The sequence below is a fragment of the Nycticebus coucang genome, chromosome 6 (assembly GCF_027406575.1).
Source record: "Nycticebus coucang isolate mNycCou1 chromosome 6, mNycCou1.pri, whole genome shotgun sequence".
NCBI lineage: Eukaryota > Metazoa > Chordata > Mammalia > Primates > Lorisidae > Nycticebus > Nycticebus coucang.
Window position 1 is genome coordinate 33,302,723 of NC_069785.1, and position 25,092 is coordinate 33,327,814.

Genomic DNA, 25,092 nt, shown 5'->3' on the forward strand with positions numbered 1-25,092 from the left:
GGGGGATTAATGGTGGCTGTATTTTCAGGAGGCTCTACTTTAGTCAGATGAGAGATCAAAAAGGATTTCTGTCTGTGTCTGCTGTAATTCAGTACTTGTGCTGCCAAAGCGAACACATGTATCTACCGTGATTCAAATAATTTCAATTTAGTTCTTGTGTACCTGCCTGCATGCACACACATACACATGCATACACACACACACACTTCCCTTCCTTATTTTTTTAGAAAGTCTCACTATGTCACACTCAGTACAGTGCCATGGTGTCATAGCTCACAGCAACCTCCAACTCTTGGGCTTAAGCGATTCTCTTGCCTCAGCCTCCCAAGTAGCTGGGACTCCAGGTGCCTGCCACAATGCCCAGCTATTTTTTATTTGTTTGTTTGTTACAGTTGTCATTGTTTAGCTGGCCCGGGCCAGGTTCAAACCTGCCACCCTTGGTGCATGTGGCTGGCCTACTTCCCTTCTTTAAAAGCTAGCATCTTCATTTATCTCCTTGCCCTGATTTGTTTCCAAATATTCAAAGGGAAAGGAGAGGAGTATGAGAATTGTCTTTGAGAAGAATCATTTCTTCTGGAGTAAATGAGATAAATTTTCTGTGTTGTGGTTGTGGATCTGATAGGCGTTAGTTTTTGACCAGAGTTTATGAGGTTATGAAAGTGCATGCATGTTTATGGACTGGGGAAAAATTAAAAGTGGATAGGAGGAAAAGAAATAACCCCATAGTTTTCTCATAGTTTTACTACTTAAACCTGTAGTTTAAGTCCTTTAATAAAGAGAAACATAAAAAAATCATTCAGGAAGAGTAATTGAGTCTAAAGACCTAGTACATTTTTAATACTCTAACTTACTAGGGTGATTCAAAGGGAAAAGGAAGAGAAAATTCCTAAAATTACTTTCTTAATCTTATCACATTCAAACATAACAGCAATGCAAATAACACAGAGTTCTGATTTGGCTGGTATATATTTCCAAATTTTTAATGCTTCCCCCAATAGCTGACTATTGGGCATAACAAAAGGCACACACTAGAAACATTCCTCGTGACTAAGTAGAAAAATCCCCGCATGAGTAGCTAGTTTAACTGGATGTTTTTCTCAGGTCACCACTAACTTTATGGTCTTCAGCAGATTCCTTAACCTTAAGCTCCTATATATGTATAATAGCATCATCAGGGCGCTGTGGTGTAAAAATGAAATAGCTTAAATGAAAGCTCTCTGCAATGCTGGAAATGCTGTTATCAATACACATAATGACTAAATTCCAGATGACAGGATCTGAGAGGGCTAAGCTGACCAGTATCATTAAAGGAAGCTTATTACAAGCCCAGACTCATTTTAGACATACCTCTCCATGTCTCTTTAATGAAATGTACTGATATTTAATAGAATGGGATGTACTGAGAAAAAGAATAAGAAATGAGCAGAGGAGCCAGAGCCTGGGATCGTGCAAATGCACGCTCATTGATATTTAAAAGTAAATTAAAGGGCCAAAAGCTTCCCATAACCCCAGCAGGGTGGCATCTATCTGTCCATGTGCACAGGTACCTCTGGGTCACCCTCACAGGCAATGACAATACGCCGAGTGCTTGCCTTGGCTCGGTATCTGCAGTTGGGGACCCTGGAACCTCCTGTCTCCCTGCAGTCTGTGACCTTCACTACACCCTCATGACAGTTCATCCGGCCATTCTTGCACTGGATATTGGAGGTGTTGCAGATGTTAAGAATGTTCCCGATGTCTTCATGGATGAAGGTATTAAAGGACTTGCACTGACGCGTAGTCATCCTCCGTCTTTGCATCATCACGTTGCAGTAACGATCATCACCACTTGTCACCTGAGGGTCCACGTGTTGCCTCAGGAATCGCTGGTACATGCCATGCTGGCCATAGGAGGGCTGTATTAGCCCCAGCCCCAGCAGGGTCAACAGCAAGAGCAGAAGCAATGAGTGGGTCCTCTGCAGAGCCATCAGTATGTCAGAGGTGCCTGAGAAAGAAAGCAAGGGGCAGGAGAAAGCAAGGTAAGAATCCAGGCACAGGAGAGGGGGAGTGAGGATAGCAAGTAGATAATTCCTTGATCCCGGTTGCTCTTTCCTCTTATGTGTATCCTCTCCCCACTCTTCTCTGTGCACAATTTCTTCCACACTTACCACTCTAAGAGTGAACAGTTGGCAAACATGGTCTTCTTCAAAAGCAGGAGAGCAGTTGCTGTAGCCCGTGCAATGATGCAGAACAGGGACTGTGTGTGTTCAATCTACATGAAGTTGTAGTTGTGTGTCTCTTGAGGTAATTCCCTAGTTGTATCATTGGTGGAACCTCCAAACAGTTTCCTGGAGGCTCCAATTCTAGACAGTTTGGATAGACTCAGGACATGTCAAAGAAAGTTTACAAACTGATTTTAATATCTTACATCTAAGAATCGAGGAAGGTGATTCAGGAGAAAAGAGGATAGAGTAACATTTAGGCCTAGCCTTTCCTCTCATGTGGCTGCTATTCTTTTAAAAATTTTTTACTATTTTTTCCCCTTTTTTGGGTATCATATGGCTAGTCTTCTAATGGTGTAAAATCAGATCCTTTTGGAAATCCTCTTAATGCTATTAAGAAACAAACAAAGCAGAGTACCCAGACTGATATAACAGTTTGTGATCCCAGGTGTCTCAAAATGGAGTCACTTAAGACAAGCAACTCAGCCCACGGTGAAATTGCTGACCCCTGAGAGTGATAGGTCACGGTAGACTGAAGTGAGAAGATGACACCTCCTGTGGCCAGGCACCCTCCAGACGGGACAAGAAAGTGAAGCCAAAATGCAGCTGAGATAATGGCTGTGATGCCTGCAGAGGACCTTAAGAACTGCAAAGGAACTGACCATGGCCAAGATACCTGCAGAAAGCTCTGCCTGTGAGAACTCCCAGACTTTTTTCTTTTTTTGAGATAGAGTCTCACTTTGTCATCCTTAGTAGAGTGCCGTGGCATCATCGCTCATAGCAACCTCAGACTCTTGGGTTCAAGAGATCCTCTTGCCCCAACCTCCCAAGTACCCTGGGACTACAGTTGCCTGCCACAGTTTATTGCCCGTCTATTGTTAGAGACTTGGTCTTGCTCTAGCTCAGGCTGGTCTCGAACTCCTGAGCTCAGGCCATCTGCCCACCTCCTCAGCCTCCTAGAGTACTAGGGTTACAGGTGTACAAGTGTGAGCCACCATGCTGGGCTCCCAGACTTCTTTTTCATCAGCAGTGGCCACTGCTGGACACCTTGCTAGGAGAAGAGCAGCAACCCTGCCCCCATTCGTGGGCTTTTCAAGGAAAACTGACTGCAAGTTTATCAGCTGGCATGCTGGTCTCTCCAGCTACTCCCTGTGATTTATTCCCCCCTCTCTTATTACTGCCTCTGTGTATTGGATATATTTGCCTGTGACAAATATATTTATGTGAAAGCCTTTCATTATGTGTAACTGTAAATCTGTAAACATTTAAGTGGTTACTGAGTCATCGTGAAAACTCCCGGCCCCCTTGGGAGTTAGCACAGTTAGGATGATTAGAACCTGACAGGAGAAAAGACACAGTGATTTTAAGATAACAGATAACAAGTACTCAACTATTGTTCGAATGAACTTATAAATGGAATGGATGCACTAATGAACGAATGAAATTAGATGGGCATAGGGAGTAAAGCGGTTTCCCAGGCTTGTGGACTTATAAGAAAAGCTAAGAAACATTTAAAAATAAATCTAAATAATACAATCTCCACAAAAGAGAACTTGCATTGTCTTTTTTTTTTTTTCTTGCTATTTCTATGTGCATCCCAAAGGTATAGGTCCTGGCGAAACCATGCATTGTCATACATCTGTTCCGGACGTTCTTTCTGTCTTGTCAATAGTTGTTGATGGTTTGCTGTCTTCCATAGTTTCAGCATCATGGCAGCAGAAAATAAACCCAAATTTTAATAGCATTAGTGTGTATGTGTATATATATATAAAGAGAGAGAGAGAGAGAGAGAGAGAGAGAGAGAGAACAGGTCAATAAAGTACTGCCATGTAGTCTCAAAACATTTCATTGGTTTGTTGATTGATTAAAGACAGGAATCCAGGCCTATCTGACTCTAAACCCTGTGCTCTTTCTATCATCCTCTACTGCCTCTCTCATCCACTCCCCAAATACTGAGGATCTTAAAGACATTTGTGCTTAGAGTTGTTAACCTTCAACAACAGAGTCTAATCAGGGATAGAGGTGGGATCACTCGCCAACACTGACCAGCCAGATGCTGCCATCTGGCTGTCACTCCTGAGATTTACATGAACTGTGAATCCACTTGACTCTTGCAGCAAGGCAGGGCTGATTCACTGGAGCCAAGAAAAGCCATCCCTGATTCAAAAGGAAGCAAGGACAACATTTTAAGAGTCAGACAGACTCTGTGCAGTCAAAGGGTTGGCTCCGCTGAACCACTGGTTTTATGTGTATGGATATCACTGTCCTTTGTTTTCAAAGATCCTGCTTCAGGATGGCACATTACACTGTGTGAATGGCAGAAACGGCTTACGAAGGACCTGCCCCCCCTTCTACCTAAACTCTATCCTTCAGTTAGTGATGATGAAAGCAGTATCAAACACAGATACCGTTTTTTAAAAAATGCTACCTCCTATATTCTCAGCCAGCCACTTTTTGCCTTTGCACAGAAAGACATAAAGCTCTGTGTCACTTTCCTGAGCCTGCAGCTGTAAATAGGAGATAGGGTGTTAGGAAGAAAGGGAAAGAAAGGGGCCATAGGAGGCAGTGTGGCAGGGAGAGGTGCCTGTCATCTCCTCAGTTTTCACTCCAAGGCCAATGAATACAACTACAGAAGGTGCACATAGTAGTTGGGTTATAGCTTCAGCAGAACAATGTGCTTTGGGGTTGATTTTCCAACAGCACCTTCAGTTTTACATGGTTTTATCTCCTTTCTTTCATTCTGATTCTTTGTGACCAAGAATATGGCTTAGCAAGATAACTGGCTGCAGAGAAGGCAAATTATTCATGAGAGAACTTCAGCTATGCTAACCAACTGAGTAAGCAAGAGAGAAAAATATTTGAGGACAGCAGTCCAACGTCAACACTATTTGGTGCCTCAAAGCTCTAGCTACAGGACAAACATGATCTCCAAATCATCCCAACATATACTTTTGGGTCAGGATTTGCCCCAAATGCTTTCTCTACCACACCATTCTGACTCTCAATAAGAATTTTTTTTGACACTGTCCCAAAGACCTAGGCTGTAATGCTGGGGAAATTACTTAACCTTGCTCAGCATATTTCTTTATAAGTAAAATGAGTATAATAATAATTACTTCTATGGATGTTATGAAGAACAAATAAGAATACCAATGCAAAATGTTCATCACAAGGCCTAGCACATGGTAAGTGCTTAGTAAATGCTGGCACTTACTGTATTATTTTTACCATTTCCATTTTTCTTGCATTCCTCTACTGCCTTCAATCTGGGAAAATAGTGAATGGCTATACTGAGGTGTATATATTATTGACCCCTCTTTATTTAGGAGAGTTAATTATATTCCTTAGGAATTAGAAGTCTGTTTCTAAACTATAAACTATCTCAGCTATTGGATCCCTTGAGAAATTTTTCCTTCTCAAATTGCATGGAATTTTCTTCCTTGCATGTCACGTTTCTCAAAAACCTTGGTGTTTTGGAGTTTTTCCTTCTCTTTTCCTTGCAAGGTCAATAATTACAACTGACCAGATCTTCAATTCCTCAAATGATTCATTTAAGATAAAATGACCTGCCTGTGACTTATCTTATTATTCTAAGCAGATTTTGATTGAGATAGAACAAGAGACCCAGAAAAAAGAACTAGGACTGCCTACGGAGCTGACAGCACCATCAGCAGGTCAGGAAGCACCACCATTCCCTTGCTGTGTGGTCTCTTACGAAATAGTCATTTCCCCTAACACCAGAGCAGGGTATGCAATGATAATGTTCTAAGCAGATGTCTAGAGAAGATTCGAATTTTCACACCTATGGGATGATCAGTATAATAATGGTGCATACCTTTGACTTTCTCCATCAGGGCCTTGAGTGGGGCAATGATCTTGAGTGACTTTGTTTCACCTCAGAGAATACTATTTAGAGAGCTTGAGAAAAGGGTCCAAATATTTTATCCCAAACTGGGACTTTCTCACTTCCTGAGAGGTTTTTGAAATTTTATAATAAGGCAAATTTTCTTTTTTCTTTTTCTTTCTTTCTTTCTTTTTTTTTTGAGACAGAGTCTCACTATGTTGCCCTTCATAGAGTGCTGTAGCATCACAGCTCACAGCAACCTCAAACTCTTGGGCTTAAGCTATTCTCTTGCCTTAGCCTCCCAAGTAGCTGGGACTATAGGTGTCTGCCACAATGCCCAGCTATTTTTTTGTTGCAGTTGCCATTGTTGTTTAGGTGGCCCAGGGCTGGGCTCGAACCCACCAGCTTTGTTGCATGTGGCTGGCGCTGTAACCACTGTGCTATGGGCACCAAACCAATAAGGCAAATTTGCTAATAAGAGAGGCCTGCAAAACTTTTTTTCATATTAGGCAATGACAGTATTTTCCAATTTGAAACAGATTAACTCAAAGTGCAGAGATTCCCATGCTGAGTACACACCAGCAGCCTACTTCTCCAACCCCTTCCTAAACATAACACTTTCAGTGAGGCTGGCTGGGCTCTCCCCAGTGGTACCTGGATACTGGTCCATAATCTGGGTATTAGGGAACCAGAGCTTTTGACCCATTTCAGGGCAATGCAGGCAGCAAGAGAGGTCGCCATAGGGAATACTATGATCACAATGATCATCTTCACAAGGCAGCAAAACTAGGGATTTATGATTGTCATTTATTAACAATTACTTTCTAAAAAAATATCCAGGCAACTGTTTATAGAAATTAGGTAACAGGAAGCTAAGCACTGAACCTGCAGGTTGATTAGTGTATTTTACAGAGTATCTGTTAACCTAAGTTAGTTACCTGGAAACAAGTCTTGAAGAAGAATAAGGGAGAAAGTTGGAATATTTCTATAACTTCCCTAAGGTATCATGATTGCCGGACATTATTTGGTAAGGTAAAAAGATTATAGAGAAAATAATGTACTAATTTTTTTGAATTTTATATAAAGTAACTGCAACAAGAAAATATCCTGGGAACATTCCATTAAAATCTACAGAAAAATTACCTCCTACTTAAGACAAAGGCTGGTTACCCTGAATAAATTTTGAATTTTGGTATTCATGGTGGATTACATGCGTGTATGTGTGTGAGAGAGAGAATATAATTAATCTGTTGATACATTGGTACTCAGTTCTCTTTGCCCCAAAGTCTCATATTTATAAAAGTAAAATTAGCTTATTATTTGAGGGAAAAAACAATTTTCTTTTCTTGAAAATTCTGCTTAGTGACTACAAGCCCTGGAATTTTTCCAGGTGTCTCTGTAGATCAATGTATCATCCTTATCTTCACAGAAAGTTCCACTCAACCTCCTTAATGACTGAGAAGAAATTGACTGATAAGGAAAAAGGCATTTCCATTCCACTCAATCCTCTCAGAGAGCAGCTAAGTAGAGATAATGGGAAAAGATCAATATATTAAGAACCGGTTTCTCCACTCACAAAAATTGGTTCAAGATGGATAAAGGACTTAAATTTAAGGCATGAAATGATAAAAATCCTCAAAGAAAGCATAGGAAAAACACTGGAAGATATTGGCCTGGGGAAAGACTTCATGAAGAAGACTGCCGTGGCAAGTGCAACAACAACAAAAATAAACAAATGGGACTTCATTAAACTGAAAAGCTTTTGGCACAGTAACTGAGATAACGCCGGAAAGGCTATGTTAACCACTGTGATAAAAATGTGTCAAATGGTTTATGAAGTGAGTGTATGATGCCCCATAATCATATCATTGTAATACAGTTATGATTTAATAAAAAAATTAAAAAAAAAAAAAAACTGAAAAGCTTCTGTACAGCTAAGGAGAAAACAACCAAAGCAAACAGACAACCTAAACAATGGGAAAGAATATTTGCATATTTTGAATCAGACAAAACCTTGATAACTAGGATCTATAGACAACTCAAATTACTCTACATGAAGAAAGCCAACAATCCCATATACCAATGGGCAAGAGACATGAATAGAACCTTCTCTAAAGAAGACAGACGAATGGCTAACAAACATATGAAAAAATGCTCATCATCCCTATTTATTAGAGAAATGCAAATCAAAACCACCTTGAGATACCATCTAACCCCAGTGAGAATGGCCCACATCACAAAATCTCAAAACTGCAGATGCTGGCGTGGTTGTGGAGAGAAGGGAACACTTTTACACTGCTGGTGGGACTGCAAAATAATACAACCTTTTTGGAAGGAAGTATGGAGAAACCTCAAAGCACTCAAGCTAGACCTCCCCTTTGATCCTGCAATCCCATTACTGGGCATCTACCCAAAAGGAAAAAAATACTTTTATCATAAGGACACTTGCACTAGACTGTTTATTGCAGCTCAATTTACAATTGCCAAAATGTGGAAACAGCCTAAATGCCCATCAACCCTGGAATGGATTAACAAGCTGTGGTATATGCACACCATGGAATAATATTCAGCCATTAAAAAAAAATGGAGACTTTACAGCCTTTGTATTAACCTGTATTTAGTGGAACACATTATTCTTAGTAAAGCATCACATCACAAGATTGGAGAAGCATGAATTCTAGGTACTCAATTTTGATATGAGGAAAATTAATGACAATTAAGGACATGGTGGGGGAAAGGGAGAGCAGAGAGAGAAAGAAGGAGGGAGGGGTGGGGAAAGGAAGAGCAGAGAGAGGGAAGGAGGGAGGGGGTGGAGCCTTGATGTGTGCCACACCTTTTGGGGGCAAGACACGATTCTAAGAGGGACTTTACCTAACAAATGCAATCAGTGTAACCTGGTTTCTTGTACCCTCAATGAATCCCCAACGATAAAAAAAAAAAAAAATTACAGAGTATGCTGGGAAAATAAAATCAGTGAGAAGACTGATTCTTACTGATTTCAGAGATATTTTTATTTATTAAACATGCTGTAAAACAGAAAACAAAAGATCCAGGTAGCTTATTCTCTTGGCCCCTAGCAGTGGATGCTGCCACCGCTGTCCTGGGGTCTGGAGGAGAAACCCAAGGAAAGAAGAGAGGAGCCAGCTCTTGGCCAAGGGTCTGCTGGTTACGGGCGGAGGAAGGACTCATCAAAGTGGACAGGTAAGCCGTTTTCACAGGCAACAACGATGAATCTGACTCCTGTTGTGGCTCGGTATCGACATGGTGGCTGGGAGGATCCCCCTACGTGTCTGCAAGTGGTGATCTGGAAAGGATACCTGCTCATTCTTAAGTTTTCTATGTGAGGGTTTCCATTCTTATTTCCACAGATGGCCTTGATTTTGCCCTTGCTGCCATGAATAAAGGTGTTGATGTCTTTGCAGGTCAGACCTCGTCTCTCCATAATTTTGTCACAGTATCTGCCATCCCGGCCCTTTGGTGTGGCATCATAGTGCTGGGCTAGGAACTGTTTGTACTTGGAATCTTCTAGAGCCAGGGTCAGTGGGGTCAGACCCAGACCCAGCATGAAGACCAACAACAAGGGGCCCAGGCCCGTCGCCATCTCTTCTAACAGAGGCTCCTGCCAAGGGCAAAAGGAGGTGTGGTAGGAGCATAGAATAGCATTGCCAAGTTAGGCTGGAAGGGAAGGGACTTTTCTCTCTGACAGGGCAGCATGAATCTGGCCTCTTCAGTGATCAAATTACCACTTTTCATTTCCCTTCCTTATTAACCTCACACTTCTTATCAATCCCCTCCTTTCTTTCTTTTTTTGGAGACAGGATCTTATTCTGTAGCCCAGACTAGAGTGCAGTGACACAATCAGTTCACTGCAACCTCAAACCCCTGGGCTCAAGCAATGCTCCTGCTTCAGCCTCTAGAGCAGCTGGGACTATAGGTGCACAACACCACACCTGGCTAAACAAAAAAATTTTTGTAGAAATAAAGTCTCACTGCATGTATATTGCCTAGGCCAGTCTCAAACTCCTGGGCTCAAGTGATCCTCAACCACCCAAAGTGCAGGGATTACAGGTGTGAACCATCATGCCTGACCTCAATCTGCCCCTTTGGAAAGTCTATTTATTAGTTTCCTGATCACAACTTCCAGCCCCAACCATTCTTTCCTATGGATCACTGAGTATTTATCTTTCTGTTGGTCATAGCATTATGAAATCCATTTGCATTCTTCAATTCATTTATTCGGCAATTTAATAACAAGCATTACATAAACCCCTGCTGGTACCAGAGACTAGGTGCTAGGCCCTGAAACAAAAAGACCATTAAGGCGTACCAAATGCCTCCCTAAAAGGAGATGTGGCATCAATGGGGAAGGGATGGGAACTCCAACTTACTGGGATAGTAATATTGGAGGTAAAATCTAGGAAGAGAAACTTTCTGGGAACCCTAAACCCAGGGAAGGGTCAGTCAGAGGGACTGTTTAAGACAGAATTCTGCGTAGTCAAATTAGCTCACTGTGAGGAGAGCAGTTGAGAGTAGCTTCACTTGTTATGCCCCAAATCCATCTTGCTAAGGGCTTTCAACACTCTCCCTTTAAGACAGGAAGCTCAGCTGAAAGAGTTTAGTAATAACTGCAAAGCCCCAGCTTCCGCTTTTAAGGACTCCCCTTACCAGGTGTTGGCTCTTGTCAAATTCAGCTCACATTAAGGATGCCACCTCCCCTACCAAAAGCCCCTTATAAAAGGTTTCCATCCTTGCTTCTATGGCTTGAGAGACTGAGGCATGAGCCTGCTTTTGGTCTGGCTGATCAATAAAGGAACCTCGCTTAATTCGGACTCCGTGTGCTGGCATTCCTCTATTCCACTCGCTTTGGGTACCTAACATTTGGAGGCCTCAGAGAGATTCACCAGCTAGAGGGTCAGCCTCCCTGTGTAGCCCCCTAGACAGGACAGGAATTATAGGAGAGGTGCCCCATGGGGAAACCCTGGTTTCCATGGGTTCAGGAAACCCATGATTTCCTGAGCTCCCCCTGAGAGTTAAGAGGGACTCCTTTCAACTCCTTACCCAAGTTCAGGTCCTCCAACTTACTCTTGAGAGGTAATTCTCTGTGATGTTTGTTTGAGTCTGTGATGTTTGAGTCTGTGATGTTTGCATCTGTGATGTTTGCATCTGTGATGTCTGAGTCTGTGATGTTTGAGTCTGTGATGTTTGTTTGAGTCTGTGAAGTTTGAGTCCGTGATGTTTGAGTCTGTGATGTCTGTTTGAAATTGTTTTTTGGGCCCTTAGGGACCTCCAAGGGGAGAACCACTGGAGCCTCGAGTTGGCCCTGGGGTGTCAGACACTAGGACACTAGTGCCATCTGGACTTGGGTGCTTTGGTCTTTTCGCCTTGGGGAAGTTTGGATACAGAGGCACAGGTGAAAAGGGAGCCTCAGGGGTTGGCCCTGAGGACAGGCCCATAAACCTGTAAGACAGGATCCTCATGGAACCCGGCCTGTCTGTTAAGGCAAGAGCCTCAGGGGAGCCTGGTCTGTCAGGACTCTCAGAGATACGTGTGTTGGCAGTGCGACCTGTCCCTAGACACAGTAGAATGCTTATGGGGATCCTTGGCCTCAGGTGCACATTTGAGTTTGTTTCTTTGGTTTGGAATTGTGTGTGGTGTTTGTTTGAGGGACCTCCAAGGGAAGGCCACTGGACAGGAGCTTTAGGAAACCTGGCCTAAGGCAGGAGCCTCAGGGGAGCCTGGCCTGACATTGGCCTTGGGAAGAGGCACAAGTGAAAAGGGGTAGTCTGTAAACCTGTAAGACCCGGCCTGCTTGTTAAGGCAGGAGCCTTAGGGGAGCCTCAGATGCACACTTTAGATTTATATATATGTTTATAGTAACCGTTGTTTCTTGGGAGTTGGTGATATATCTATTTTTGTTTATTCATCAAATCATGGGAACTCGACAAAGTAAGTCTTTAACACCTCTACCGTGTATACTGAAGAATTTTACAGCCAGCTTCTCAGATGACTACAGAATTCAGTTCTCCAAGAACTGACTCCAAGTCCGCTGTGAAATTGAGTGGCCAAGCTTTAATGCAGGGTGGCCATCAACAGGCTCCCTAGACCCAGCCTTGGTGACCGCAGTACACCAGGTGGACATGGGAAAACCAGGTCATGCAGGCAATTCCCCTATAAAGACCAGCGGTTAATTTGGGTCCATAATCCCCCTCCCTGGTTATGAGCGTATGCTGTGGAATCTCATTCTGCAGTCCTTCTCATCTGTCTCTGACCCCACTAGTCCTTCCTTGCCCTATCAGGGGAAGAGGATTTGCTGCCTCCCTACAACGTATGAGGGCTATCTTCTCCCACAGTCTCCTCAAGAGGAGAAACTCCCTCAGCACTCCTTCTGGAGCCTTCTGCTCCCCAGCTCTCACTGCTGGCATCTCACCTCTGGTCTCACACAAAGGAGAGGCCCTGGATCCTCCCCCTTCAGGAGGCAGCTCTCAAGGAGGGAGCAGGAAGAGGCGTTTGCTCCTTTCTTGTCTGTCCATTTTTCAACAGTGTTCAAACCGAAGCAAGAAAAGCTTCTTGGCCAGTTCTGGGGATACTGGGGAGGAAGGGCAAAGGGAGTTTAACAGTTTTTCCAGTGGAACAGCCAGATTGGGACTCCAATACCTTAGCAGGATCCCAGGCTCTAGAAGCTTTTTATCTGTCTCTTTTAGTTGGCCTATGGGCAGCAGCCCTAAAACCTATAAATTTATCAAAAACAACTGAGGTAGTCCAGGGCCCAGAGGAGTCAACTGGGGTATATTTGGAGTGACTCAGAGAGTCCTTCCAAATTCACACCTCAGTTGATCTCTTGGCTCCAGAAAATGCCAGGGCAGTGAACTTAGCCTTTGTCTCTCAGTCAGCCCCAGATATCAAGAAGAAATTACAGAAGCTGGAAGGACTTGCTAGGATGAATATTTCCCAGCTGCTAGAAATTGCCCCCAAAGTTTATGACAACAGAGATGTTGAAAAGCCAAAGTATAAAACTGTTGAGGCAGAGAAAACCACACACAGACAAGCCAAAATTATTGTGGCTGCATTGCAAGCAGTATAAGGAATTGAGTTTGAGTCAGAGACAGGAGAAAACCAGCAATTCCTTTGCCCAAGCCGATAGAAGCTAGAAAGATACCAGTGTGCCTACTGAAAACAGAGGCCTTTGGAGAAGTGAATGCCCAAAGCTTGGTGCCGACAGTAAGCTCATATGGAAGATCTTGACACTGCCTACAGAAAGAAGCAACGACAGCTTGCTTCAAGGAGCCAAGGCTCTCTCCCTTTCAGCCCCTCAGAGCCCACGGTGCAAGCCAAAGTGGGGGGCACTAAATTAAATTCCTGGTGGACACGGGAGGTGGAGTGGCCTGTTTTACAGGAGCCGATGGGAGCTTTACCTGATGGGAAGATCCCCATCCAAGGAGCCACCGGGACCACCCAGATGTGTCCAGTCAACTCCACATTGAACGCAGGTAACCCATATGTTCTTGGTAGTCCCAGATTGCCCTAAACCCCTCATGGGCAGAGACCTGCTCCAGAAACTCTGGGCCACTATTTCATTCTCCCCAAAGGGAAAAGGAATAGTATTAGACCCAGGCCCCACTCCAAAGCCTGAGTCCCCTGTCAACCAGTTACATTTGTCTTATCCACTCCTTTATCAGAAGAGTACCTTCTCCTAAATACTGATGGAAATTTGGCCAAAGCAGAAACCATAGCTCCTGCACTATCAGCCCAGCTACAAGCAGAATTTTCTTGAGTATGAGCAGAATCCACTCCCCCTGGACTGGCTCATCATCCTACAACAAACAGCAAGTCCGGAATTCCTGGGGCGGTGAGTTACTGCCCTTTATGGGTCTGGGGGTTTGCTGAAATCACAAAGCCCTTGTATGCTGCCATTGCTGGTGATGGGCCCCTCCTGTGGACAGACCAAGAGGATCAGGCATTTAAAGCTCAAAAGCAGGTCCTTGTAACAGCCCCAGCCTTGGCTTTACCAGACATCACTAAGCCACTCCACCTGTTTGTTCATGAAACCAGAGGCATTGCCAAAGGAGTGTTAATGCAGACTCTCAGACCATGGAAATGGCCAGTGGCTTATCTAAGTGCCTTGACCCAGTAGCTGCTGGATGGCTAGGCTGCTTATGAACCAATCACAGCCCCAGCCCTGCTGGTGTGGGAGGTGGACAGATTGACTCTGGAACAGGACTTGATTTTTGACAGCCCCTCACGCAGTAGAGACCCTCCTTCTAGGGGCTACAGGTCACTGGATGTCAAATGCTTGACTCTCCCAATGCCAGAGCTTAGTGCTTGACAAGCCACGACTGAAGTTCACCCAGTTGTAGTAATCAAATGAGATTATTTCTAGATATGGGCTACCTCTTTTAATTAGCTCAGATAATGGGCCAGCTTTCATTTCTACTTTGACCCAAACAATTAGTAAAGCGCTAGGTATACAGTGGAACCTCCATTGTGCCTACCAGACTCAAAGCTTGGGATAAGTAAAAAGAATGAACCAGATCCTAAAAGAGACTTTAATCAAACTCATTAATGAGACTGGTGGAAAGTAGACAAAGCTCCTGCCCTTAGTAACTCTCAGAGCAAGGTGTACTCCATATAGAGCAAGTTTTAGTCCTTATGAAATCATGTATAGGAGACCTCCCCTTCTACTCCCCCGTGTACCCTCCGCAGACATAACTAACCTCTTTTAAAGTATCTCCAGTCACTCTCCCAGATCCAGAGGGACATTCACCCCCAGATTTGAAATATTTACTGGGACCCTAGAGGGACCGAAAAGGACTCTGAAAGTGACTTTCAGCCTGAAGATCAAGTGTATGTTAAGTCATTCCAGAAAGAAGGCCTCATCCTAAAGTGGAAGGGTCCCTTCACAGCCATCCTGAGCACCCCCACAACTGTGAGAGTCGATGGTTTGTCAGCACGGATACACCACACCCAGGTGAAAAAGACCAAAGAAGACAGCAGAGCCCACTGGACAGCAGTCCCAGAAGAAAACCCTCTCAAGACTGTTAGAATCTTGATTTCTTTCCTGTACATGCTGGCCCAATATAGTTAATTGTGCCACCCAGGAGCCCCCTAAGACCAGTGGGTCACTTGCACAATTGAACAACCCACTGTAACACCTTTGCTTTCTATTCTGTTAAGTATGTTAAATGGTATGCATCTCTAGATTTAGCTTTTGATTGTTGGTTATGTCTACAACTACAACCCCCATATGAAGTGGGGGTAGGCAAGCAAGACTCAAACTAAGAGTCAAGGATTTGACTAGGACATAAGACCAGGGGGAAATGTTATGCCCCAACTCCATCTTGCTAAGGGCTTTCAACACTCTCCCTTTAAGACAGGAAGCTCAGCTGAGAGAGTTTTGCAAAACCCCAGCTTTTCCTTGTAAGGATTCCCCTTACCAGGTGTTGGCTGTTGTCAAATTCAGCTTGCATTAAGGATTCCTCCTCCCCTACCCAAAGCCCCTTATAAAAGGTTTCCACCCCTACTTCTAGGGCTCGAGAGACTTTGAGGTCTGAGCCTGCTCTTGGCCCGGCTGATCAATAAAGGAACGTTGCTTAATTTGGACTCAGTGTGCTGGTGTTCTCTATTCTACTCGCTTTGGGTGTAACACACTCTAGATTGAAAGGAGGCAAAACCAATTCTGGTTCATTGCCAAGGTGGACTTGATATGTTTTATTTAGAAAGAATAGGGAGCAACGTGGAAGAATCCATGCAATGCTTGAAAGTGGATCTGGGGTCAACTCCTACAGAGAAGAAAAAGGAATTCACTTTTTTTTTTTTTTAACTTTTTATACCGGAAGCAATTTGGATTACTCTACAGACTGTTTTCTGGATTCTCCTGCATATATACATAAACTGTTATGCAACAGGCAAATGGTATTAACCATATGGTAAAACACTCCTTACACTTTTTCATCAAATCAAAGGCCTTAAGATTTGCTGTAATGATCTCTTAACATCTTCCTCAAAAGATATTAAGTGGCTCATAGTTGTAATCCCAGTACTTTGGGAGGCTAAGGACAACTTGAAGCCAGGAGTTTGAGGCCAGTCTGGGCAACATAGAGCAACTCCCATCTCTACAAAAAATAAAAAAATTACTTAAGTATGTGATACACACCTATAGTCCCAGCTACTCAGGCAGCTGAGGCAGGAGATTCCTTGAGCCCAGGAGTTCAAAGCTACAATAAGCTGATCCTGCCACTGCACTTTAGTCTGGGTGACAGAGCAAGAATCTGTCTCTTAAAAAAAAAAAAAAAAAAGAAGAGGATTTCTGCCATCTGCTATCATCTCTCACACATCTCAGGGGTGGTACAGCTCAGACATTCAAATACATCTTTACATGAATATGTTGCTTTTTCCTAGGACATGATTTTAGCTCAATGACAGATACTTGAAAATGGAACTAAATAAAATATAAAACAAATTTCTTATGAACTTTCAAGATTTTTTAATAAAATTTGAAGATCTGAGAATTGAAACGTGTTTGATGTTTGTAGCAGGTAGTTTCTGACTGTACCTTTAATTCTTTGGAGAAAATATTAAAAACCATTCAAAGTCTTTTAAAAACCAGTACTGTCTATAAAAAAACCCCAATCATTGATCTAGCCCCTAAATTCACATAATTATCAAATAAATGTGAATGCCCCTGTATTTTAAAATAAAAATGTCTTTTCCCTGTAAAATTTTAACTTATTTTTAGAATTTTCATTTTTAAATTGTCTATAAATGACTCATTTATTATTGTCTATAAGAAAAAAGAATACAAAAGAAAGAAAAATATATAATTTTTCTTGGTAATCATCACATATACAGAGAAATTCTTAGATTAGTAAAAAAAATATGACCCACAAACTACTCTTAAATGTAATGTAATTTTTTTTTTTTTTTTTTTGAGACAGAGTCTCACTATGTCACCCTGGGTAGAGTGCCATAGCTTCACAGCTCACAGCAATTTTAAATTCTTGGGCTTCAGCGATTCTCTTGCTTTAGCCTCCAAAATAGCTGGGACTACAGGCGCCCACCACAGTGCCCGGCTATTTTCTTGTTGCAGTTGTCATTATTGTTTAGCTGGCCTGGCCTGCCAGCCTTGGTGCATGTGGCTGGCGCCATAACCACTGTGCTATGGGGCCAAGCCATCAATGAATATTTTCATATCCAATATTTTTGCAGCCCATGAGAAGGTCCTAGTTCTAGGGCTGTAGTGTGGCTAAACAGAATATGATCATGAATCTAGAAAGACCAGGGAATCCAAGGTTCTACGGGTTAAATGAGAAGGCATGTGACTGAGTAAACAAAGTGATTTCTCTTTCTAAACAGCATTTGGCATTGATTCAATTACCAATCATAATCTATGTCCTTAACGAAAACTTTTTCAACTGCTATTTATTTCAGTATTGTAAAAAGACAAAAGAATTCTTTAGCATATGATTTGGTATTCCATGGTGAAAATCTGTTTGGGAGAGTTTATCAAGAAAGTGGTAAATGATTGCACAAGGAAGAACCACTTCCAAAGGAAGAAGTATTTACACCTGGCAGCTGCGCCAACGTAGCTGCTGGGTTGCCATGCTAGCCACTTGCCAAGCTCTTCACATTTACATCGTGCTTATCAGTCTCCTGAATGTGTTTCCTCTCTTTAGTCTTGTTAACATTTTATTGATTGGTAATCAATTATGTCTCTTGCTTCGTAATGAACAAATATTGACTTGTAATGTCAAAGGCAACTGCAGAATCGCAGGTTCTCGGTACACAGTCAACACCATTCTGTAGCTAGGACTACAGGTGCCCGCCACAACACCTAGCTATTTTTGTTGTTGTTGTTGCAGTGCCGGCATCCCAGATTTCAAAAATCAGTTAAGTAGAACCGGAGCTGCTAGTACCCAAAAGAGTCGTTAGGTGGCAGTGGTGGATAGGAATCTTGCCAGGGTCTTGGCAGTCCAGGAGACAGCCAGCTGGTCCTTGTAGGAGGTGCTGATGCTACAGGTTGTGGGCATTTTGCTGTTCACAGAAGGGAGTATGAGCGGGTAGGACTGCTTAGAGTCTCTTTCCAAACTCTCCGATTTAGATATTAAGACCAAGGCCATCTCACTAGATACAAGTGTCAAAGCAAAAGCCACAAACTCAGGACCTGCTCATGAGGATATCACAAAATACTTACCTGTTGTCAGGTTTCATAGAAGCTATTTTCAAGCATGCCATTACCCATGTGATTTTGGACAAATAAAGGACTACTTGGCAGTGTTTCCCATTGATGTAGGGCCCATATTATTCACTTCAAACCACAGTGCTTGTTTCATAATAAACCCTCAATATTTTTTAAATGATTGATTTCATTTTTCTTCTCTAGGCCTAAGTTTGTTCATCTATAGAATGAAGGGTTTCTAGTTCTTTTTTTGTTTTTTGGAGACAGAGTCTCACTTTGTCACCCTCGGGAGAGTGCCATAGAGTCACAGCTCACAACAACTTCAAACTCCTGGGCTTAAGCGATTCTCTTGTCTCAGCCTCCCAAGTAGCTAGGACTACAGATGCCCACCACAACACCCAGCTATTTTTGTTGTTGTTGTTGCAGTTGTCATTGTTGTTTAGCTGGCCCAGGCTGAGTTCAAACCTGCCAGCCTCGGTGTATGTGGCCGATGCCATATACAGGTGCCGAGCTGGGTTGCTGGTTCTAAAAGTCTGAAATTACATGTTTTTTTATTAAATGTAATATAGTTTGTTAGTTTTACTAGCAAAAGGCCAGTGACCTTGGAATTATGGAAGTTATCCGGAGAGGTAGAAAGGTACTTTTGTATCTGATTTGCAGAATTTGCACATTCCTTTTGTAACAACTCAGATAAGATTTTCTCAGGTTAACTGTAATCTTGACTCCCTAAGACATCCAGAAACCAAATTCCAGCAAGCACACACCATAACCATCGATGTCTAACATCTGCTCCCCCACTCACAATTTTCTCTCTTACATATTCAATTCTAAACTTCCCAAAAGCAAGGTAACAAGGAATCAGGAGAAAACCAGTAAGAGACAGATTGTAGCATAAGAGAATCCGCCAAGGACACAAAGCCTCGTATCCAGTGGTAAAAGTCATATAGACATGTGCTTCTATAGCCAAACACATAACTGTCAGACAGATTTTTTTAGTGAAATTTGTCCCAACTGTTCTTTCGATTAACTTTATCTTCTGTCTCAAATTAATCTGTTGGTCTTCACAAGAATTAATATTCTCTTCCTCTCCTCACAGGCAATGTTCTGTATTTAACAAATCCATCAAGTTTTATCCACAGGGGGTTAACGTGACAGTTTATGATGAGTACGGTTATCGTTTTCTTAAGTATGGCTTCACGCTTCTACACATTCTAGGGCAAAATCTCTCAAAGTGAAAGCAGAACATTCAGTTCATATTCCTTCCTCTATTTCTTTTCTCCCTTCAACCTACCAGAGTGCCTTCTTTTTGATTTGGGGATGTGTTCTACTTTGTTTTTAAAGAGCATCCAAAACTTGCAAAAAAAGAGATTGAAGTTGAGAAGGAAACAGTGCTAAGAAACATACTTTCTGTTTTTATGTTAAGTATACTTCCATTAAACATACTTAACAAAATTTTCTTTTGTTAAGCCATATAAATTGCCAGTAATGGGGGCAGGGAGACCTCCAGATGCCTTTCAGCAAATGGCTTCCTCAACCAAATCTTTAGGGATTTTATCACAGTTTAGAAATCTCTACTAAACCTCCTCTTGCCTCCAGTCTTAATAATTTCCCTTTATCCACGTATAGGCTATCCCAAAAGAAACCTGTTTGCATTTTAAACTTTAGAATCTGATCTGTTTTCTTTTTAAGTTGCAAGCTTGAGCCCAGAGGCTTTAAAGGGGCGGGGGGGGGGGGAGGATAGTTTTGTTGAAATGAATGGATGGCTAGAAATAATACATATATAAACAAACAGAACAGTAGATCACCCAGGAGAAAGAATCTTACAAAAATCTGGCCGTTTCTGTCAACTGAAGATGGGTTCCAGCTGTTTGTTCCTGGAGATGGGTCCCAGCTGTGTGAGCCTGGAGGCCCCTCCTGTTCTGATTATATAGCGCTCATATGAAGGGGTGGAGAGAACAGATCTAAGGATACCCAAACCTGGCAAAGACATGAAAACCAAGGACATTCCTCTTGAACAAACGAAGAGGAGAGCCATTTACCTTTGCCTTGGCCATGATAGGGTTAAATATTAACCCACCTGAATGGATTAGGAATTTGTTCTGGGAGGAACAGTGTGATAAACATGGCCTTTGTCCCACAGCTATCTTTATCTGAGGTCTGTGGTTCTTACTCTTGCCAATGAGAGCACTGAGGTTTCATTGTTCACAACAGTAGTTTGGATCCATAAGATATCATCTGGGATCTTATCAACTCTGAGAACTGCCTTGGAAGAAGTGATGGAGTAGGCTACAGTCTTTTTTTTCACTCTACTTTCTATTTATCCACATAATTTGGATATTAAGCAAGTTGTTCCATAGATTTCACAAGACCGAAAAAAACACTTTGAGAGAACGTTATGTGACAGCTATTAGTACCCTGGGCCCCTACCTCAACCTCTCAGTAATATCCTTGCCATGTTTTCTGGACTTTTTCTTCCTTTCATCTTTACCTGTCTTCAAGACACTAACCCTGAACACTCAATCTTCTTTTCGTTGTAACACAGTTGCCAAAGAGATTATCTTTGCCATTAATGCACTGCTAATATTGCATCCACTCCCAAAGTAGATTTGTAGCTTGCACAGAAACAGTGGGCCAAAGGGTACCAGGATCATTTTTATGGACTCTACAGTTTGGAATATTAGGCAGAAGTGGGATATTAACTATTTCACAGACCCTCTCCCCCAGCACTCACCTTCTGGGTTGTTGGATCTAGGTTACTATGATCTTTTTAAAATCCTCAACCCTCTGATGTCATCCACCCACCTCCAAGTATTCAATCTGCCTGCATTTGAATCTGCCTCAACTAAAAACATGCTTCCTGCTACTAAAACAAATGCACTTGAAATCATCATAATATCATAATCAGTGTTACCTTTCATTCCATGAAGCTCTCATGTACTTGATCCCATTTAACTGTCTCCAGACTGTGTGAGGTAGGAAGTATATAAGCCTGTTATGCTTCTGAGGAAACTTCAAGATCAAACAGCAAATGAGTGATGGAGTCAGACTTCAAACCCTCCATGTTCAGGGGGATAATCTACTCATCCTTTCAGACTCAGTTCGAGCAATGCTTCCTCTGAATCCGAACAGACCCTCCTCAATCCTGTCCAATCCCTGGAAGAGTTGCTACTGCTATGTCTTTATTTTTGAGGTATTGGTTCCCCCTCCAAAGCAAAAATCCCTAGGAGAGTAAATTCTTTAAACAGCTGTCAGGAATTCAACATCCTTGGGCATATGCTTCAGGCCTGTCTGCAGAACAGCTTTTGGTAACTGGAAGGGACTGAACTTGAGGAAGAAGAGTAGGCAACATTGGGAACCTGGAAAAGGACAAACGTTATCTACTTTTTAGCCTTGTTGTGGCACAGCCCTGACTGACTTTCATTTTTCCTCCTTTCTCTTCCCTTCTCTCTGTATCTCCAACCAAATCCTGAGCTATAAGGACAAAAGTTGGCAAACTGCCATAAATTGCTTTTACTCGATACCAGGTGTCTCTGGAAAGAAAGGGACAGGCACATCTTTGATCAGTACTGTCAAATGTCAAAGTTTCTTCTGTCAAATGCCACTGTTCAAAGTGTTTTAGGAAAAGAAGTAATGAAATTGAGGCCCACAGAGCGGGCACTCTACTGGCATCTGATAGAGTACCCAAAGGCTTAATTTCATTTCATGGGCAAATACATCATTTGCAAGTGGTACCTGTTTTAAATTAATCACATATCACTTTTTAAACAGACACTGAAGAACTGAGTTCTAAAAAGTTATTAACCACTTATTTGTTAGGGAGGAGACCTGCCAGGTTCATTGCAACACCCCTATTGCATCAGCAGTCCCTGATGGACACAATAGTCAGCCTATTATGACTTAATCAACATGATCCTTCTCTGATAAATTGCCTCAGAGCAGCAAAAAGGTACTTTACCCTAACACACACACACACACACACACACACACACACACACACACACACACACACACAGAGTGTCTCATGGCCTGAAACACCAATTCAAGCACCAACTTGTACAAACAGAACAGCCTCTGATTTTAGAGTTAGAAAGTCCTACAGGAGGGTAGCCTGAAGCCTCTGAACATAGTCAGGTTCTTCGTCTGCTTCTGGGTGTTTCTCCATCCTTTCTGCCAAACTATAGTTTTTCTCTGCACTACTAGAGTGCTTTCTTTTATATGAGACAGGTTGCTGACTTCTCCCGACTCCATGAGAACATAGAATAAGAGAGGGAAGGGGCCTCTGAGACCATCTGTGGATCCCTCATTTTACAGATGAGATAACTCAGGAACAGAGAAAGAGACATGCATTGCCTAAAGCACACATCAGGTTCCTAGAAATAGAAGCTTTCCAATGCATCACACGACTTTTATATTCAATACTAGTAATTTCTCAAAAATCAAAGCTAATTTTAAACGTGCCAATGAAAGTTGCTGTTCAAAGGAAACCCACACTGAATATTTCCACAAATTCCAAAAATATTTTGTTCCCCCTTCATTGGTACAAGAGTCGCTTAAAGGGAAGTTGTTAGGCTATGCATTTGTATGCAGGCTGAGAAAGATTTCCTTATGCAAAGATTAGGTTAGAAGTAAAAAACTTACTTTGTTTTCTTAAAAAGAAACAGGGGAAGAGAGAAAAGAGGAGAGAGGAAAAGGAAGAAAAGATAGAAAGAAAAGAAAAAAAAGAGAGTCGCGGTGCGAACATGGCCCAGTCCAAGAACCACACCACACACAACCAGTCTCAAAAGTGGCACAGAAATGGCATCAAAAAACCCCGATTACAAAGATATGAATGTCTTAAGGGGGTAGATCCCAAGTTCCTGAGGAAGATGTGCTTTGCCAAGAAGCACAACAATAAGGGCCTGAAGAAGATGCAGGCCAAGAATGCCAAGGCCGTGAGTACACATGCTGAAGCTATCAAGGCCCTTGTAAAGCCCAAGGAGGTTAAGACCAAGATTCCAAAGAGTGCCAGCTATAAACTCAGTCAAATTGCCTACATCGCCCACCCCAAGCTTGGGAAGTGTGCTCCTGCACACATTGCCAAGGGTCTCAGGCTCTGCTGGCCAAAGGTCAAGGCCAAGGATCAAACGAAGGCCCAATTTGCTGCTTCATCTGCAGCTCCAGCTTCAGTTCCAGCTCAGGCTCCCAAAGGTGCCCAGGCCCCCATGAAGCCTCCAGGCAGAGGCATCTGTCTGCCATGAGGACAAAAGTGTGACCTCTAGGCTGCTGTCTATATGGGTCTGGGGTCCTCCTGTGCTATTTGTACAAATAAACCTGAGGCAGGAAAAAAAAAAGAAAAAGAAAAGAAAGAAAATAAAAAAAGAGAGAGAAAGAAAAGAATGGATATGATGTAGCACTGAAAAAAAGCAGGGGAAAGTGGCAGCACTAAGGACAAGCAGCTTGTCACTTGTATGGAGACCACAAAAAAGGGAAAAAATTAGTGATTATTGTCAGTTGACAATACAGGTAACTGGGTTTTTTGTGTCTTGTTTGTTTGTTTGTTTCTGTTGTTGGAGAAATTTTAATTTAAAAAAATTTTTTTTAAATTTAAAAAATAAGTTTTCCTTACTTATTTTCCAGTTCTGGAAAAAGTGATCTGGCCAATACAGGGTGACCATAAAGTTCGTGTGCAAACTTTATTGACATCCTCTATAAGAAAAGTCCTTTTGTCTGCTAAGGTGCTTTTAATTGCTGTGAAGACATATTTACAGGATATAAAAAATCTTAAAAGATAGGTGATTACTCTCAAAAATAGCTTTAGAACGACGTTAAGTTCAATGTTCCCTGTAGTCAATCTTGGAGACAGCAAATTAGAGTTATTTTCCCTTGTTACATAATTCCTTAACAAAGCCATCCCTTCAGAAGTGTTTGTAACAGACTTATCTTTCTTCACTAACTAGTTAGTAGCTCTGTTAGTAGCTGTTTGAGTACCTGAGGGTGCCTCTGGGAGGTTGGCTGTGTGCTGTTCAGATAATTATGTTGCTTGGATTTCTAGTTATGACATTTATGACTTGATTATAAGGTTCTTACTGTCAAAGAGGGAGAGTCTTGGTTCATCTGAGATTTCCCTAACCCCCCGAGTACAGATGAAATTGTTTTTACTGGTCTTCCTAAATAAAGATGAAAGCTACGCATGGGCTTACTCGTGTGCTGTTATCATCTGATGTGCCGCCTTAACAGAGAAAAAACTGAGGATCCCAACCTCCCAGGAAGGTTTAGAGAAGAGGGCGTTGGCAAGTGTCTCGAAGAATTTCGCAACACTGGCTGGCTGATTAAGGGTGGGGAGACAGAGGAGAGTAAACAGAAAACATCAGTCCCCAAAGGTTAGTTATGCTTGCAAAAATGGGACAAAGCCTGCTTTACAAATGTGGTGATCAGCCTAGGTACCAAGCGAAGTCTCCTTAGCTGTGGGGAAGTGCAGGCTTCCCCGGACCGTCCTTTGGTTCTCTGATCCTGTGGTCCCCACTGAGCCAGTAGGGCATTCCCACTGGCATCTCTGCCCAGCTGCGGAAAGTAAAGCAGAACACTAACTCGTACAGAGACTGGACTTTTACCTCTCTCTCCACTCCTCCCCCAGTCTGGTCCCGCAAGCGCCTCCCTGCGGGCCCCACACTGCACCTGCCAGGACCGGACTACCGGGGTAAAACGCTCCAGAGGAAGAAGCTACAGAGCAGGAAGAAGAGTAAGAATGGGGACTCACCTCGGCCTCGGAACTAGGCGGCAGGAACAAGGCGGAGCCGTGGAAAGTTTTGTTTCTCACCGGCTTCTTGTTCCCTGGCACGATCGATGATGGGGAGTTGGTAGATGTCCTTTAGAATCTTGCTTTGGATCTGCTTGGG

The 25,092-nt window shown here is 42.6% G+C and overlaps 3 protein-coding genes across 7 annotated transcripts; 1 reads left to right on the plus strand and 2 right to left on the minus strand.

Moving 5' to 3' along the window:
* Positions 1–215: 215 nt before the first annotated feature.
* On the minus strand, positions 216–25,092 carry RNASE4 (ribonuclease A family member 4). 2 transcript variants are annotated; one of them, XM_053594306.1, is made up of 2 exons: positions 24,954–25,092; positions 216–1,984 (listed from the first exon to the last, which is right to left on the minus strand). In XM_053594306.1, exon 2 carries the CDS (start codon positions 1,965–1,967, stop codon positions 1,524–1,526), a length of 444 nt encoding a protein of 147 aa, XP_053450281.1. In that variant the 5' UTR covers positions 1,968–1,984; positions 24,954–25,092; the 3' UTR covers positions 216–1,523. The 2 variants fall into 2 exon arrangements, with proteins under 2 accessions (XP_053450281.1, XP_053450280.1); XM_053594305.1 differs by lacking the exon at positions 24,954–25,092 and adding an exon at positions 20,042–20,183.
* ANG (angiogenin) lies at positions 9,040–25,078 on the minus strand. 4 transcript variants are annotated; one of them, XM_053594309.1, is made up of 3 exons: positions 24,954–25,078; positions 12,473–12,631; positions 9,041–9,664 (listed from the first exon to the last, which is right to left on the minus strand). In XM_053594309.1, the coding sequence occupies exon 3, from the start codon at positions 9,644–9,646 to the stop codon at positions 9,212–9,214; it is 435 nt and encodes a 144-aa protein (XP_053450284.1). In that variant the 5' UTR covers positions 9,647–9,664; positions 12,473–12,631; positions 24,954–25,078; the 3' UTR covers positions 9,041–9,211. The 4 variants fall into 4 exon arrangements, with proteins under 4 accessions (XP_053450285.1, XP_053450284.1, XP_053450283.1 ...); XM_053594308.1 differs by lacking the exon at positions 24,954–25,078 and adding an exon at positions 20,042–20,106; XM_053594310.1 differs by lacking the exon at positions 12,473–12,631 and having other exon boundaries at positions 9,040–9,664; positions 24,954–25,076.
* Positions 22,957–23,459, plus strand: LOC128587856 (60S ribosomal protein L29-like). The gene has a single exon (XM_053594301.1). It carries the CDS (start codon positions 22,957–22,959, stop codon positions 23,452–23,454), a length of 498 nt encoding a protein of 165 aa, XP_053450276.1. The 3' UTR covers positions 23,455–23,459.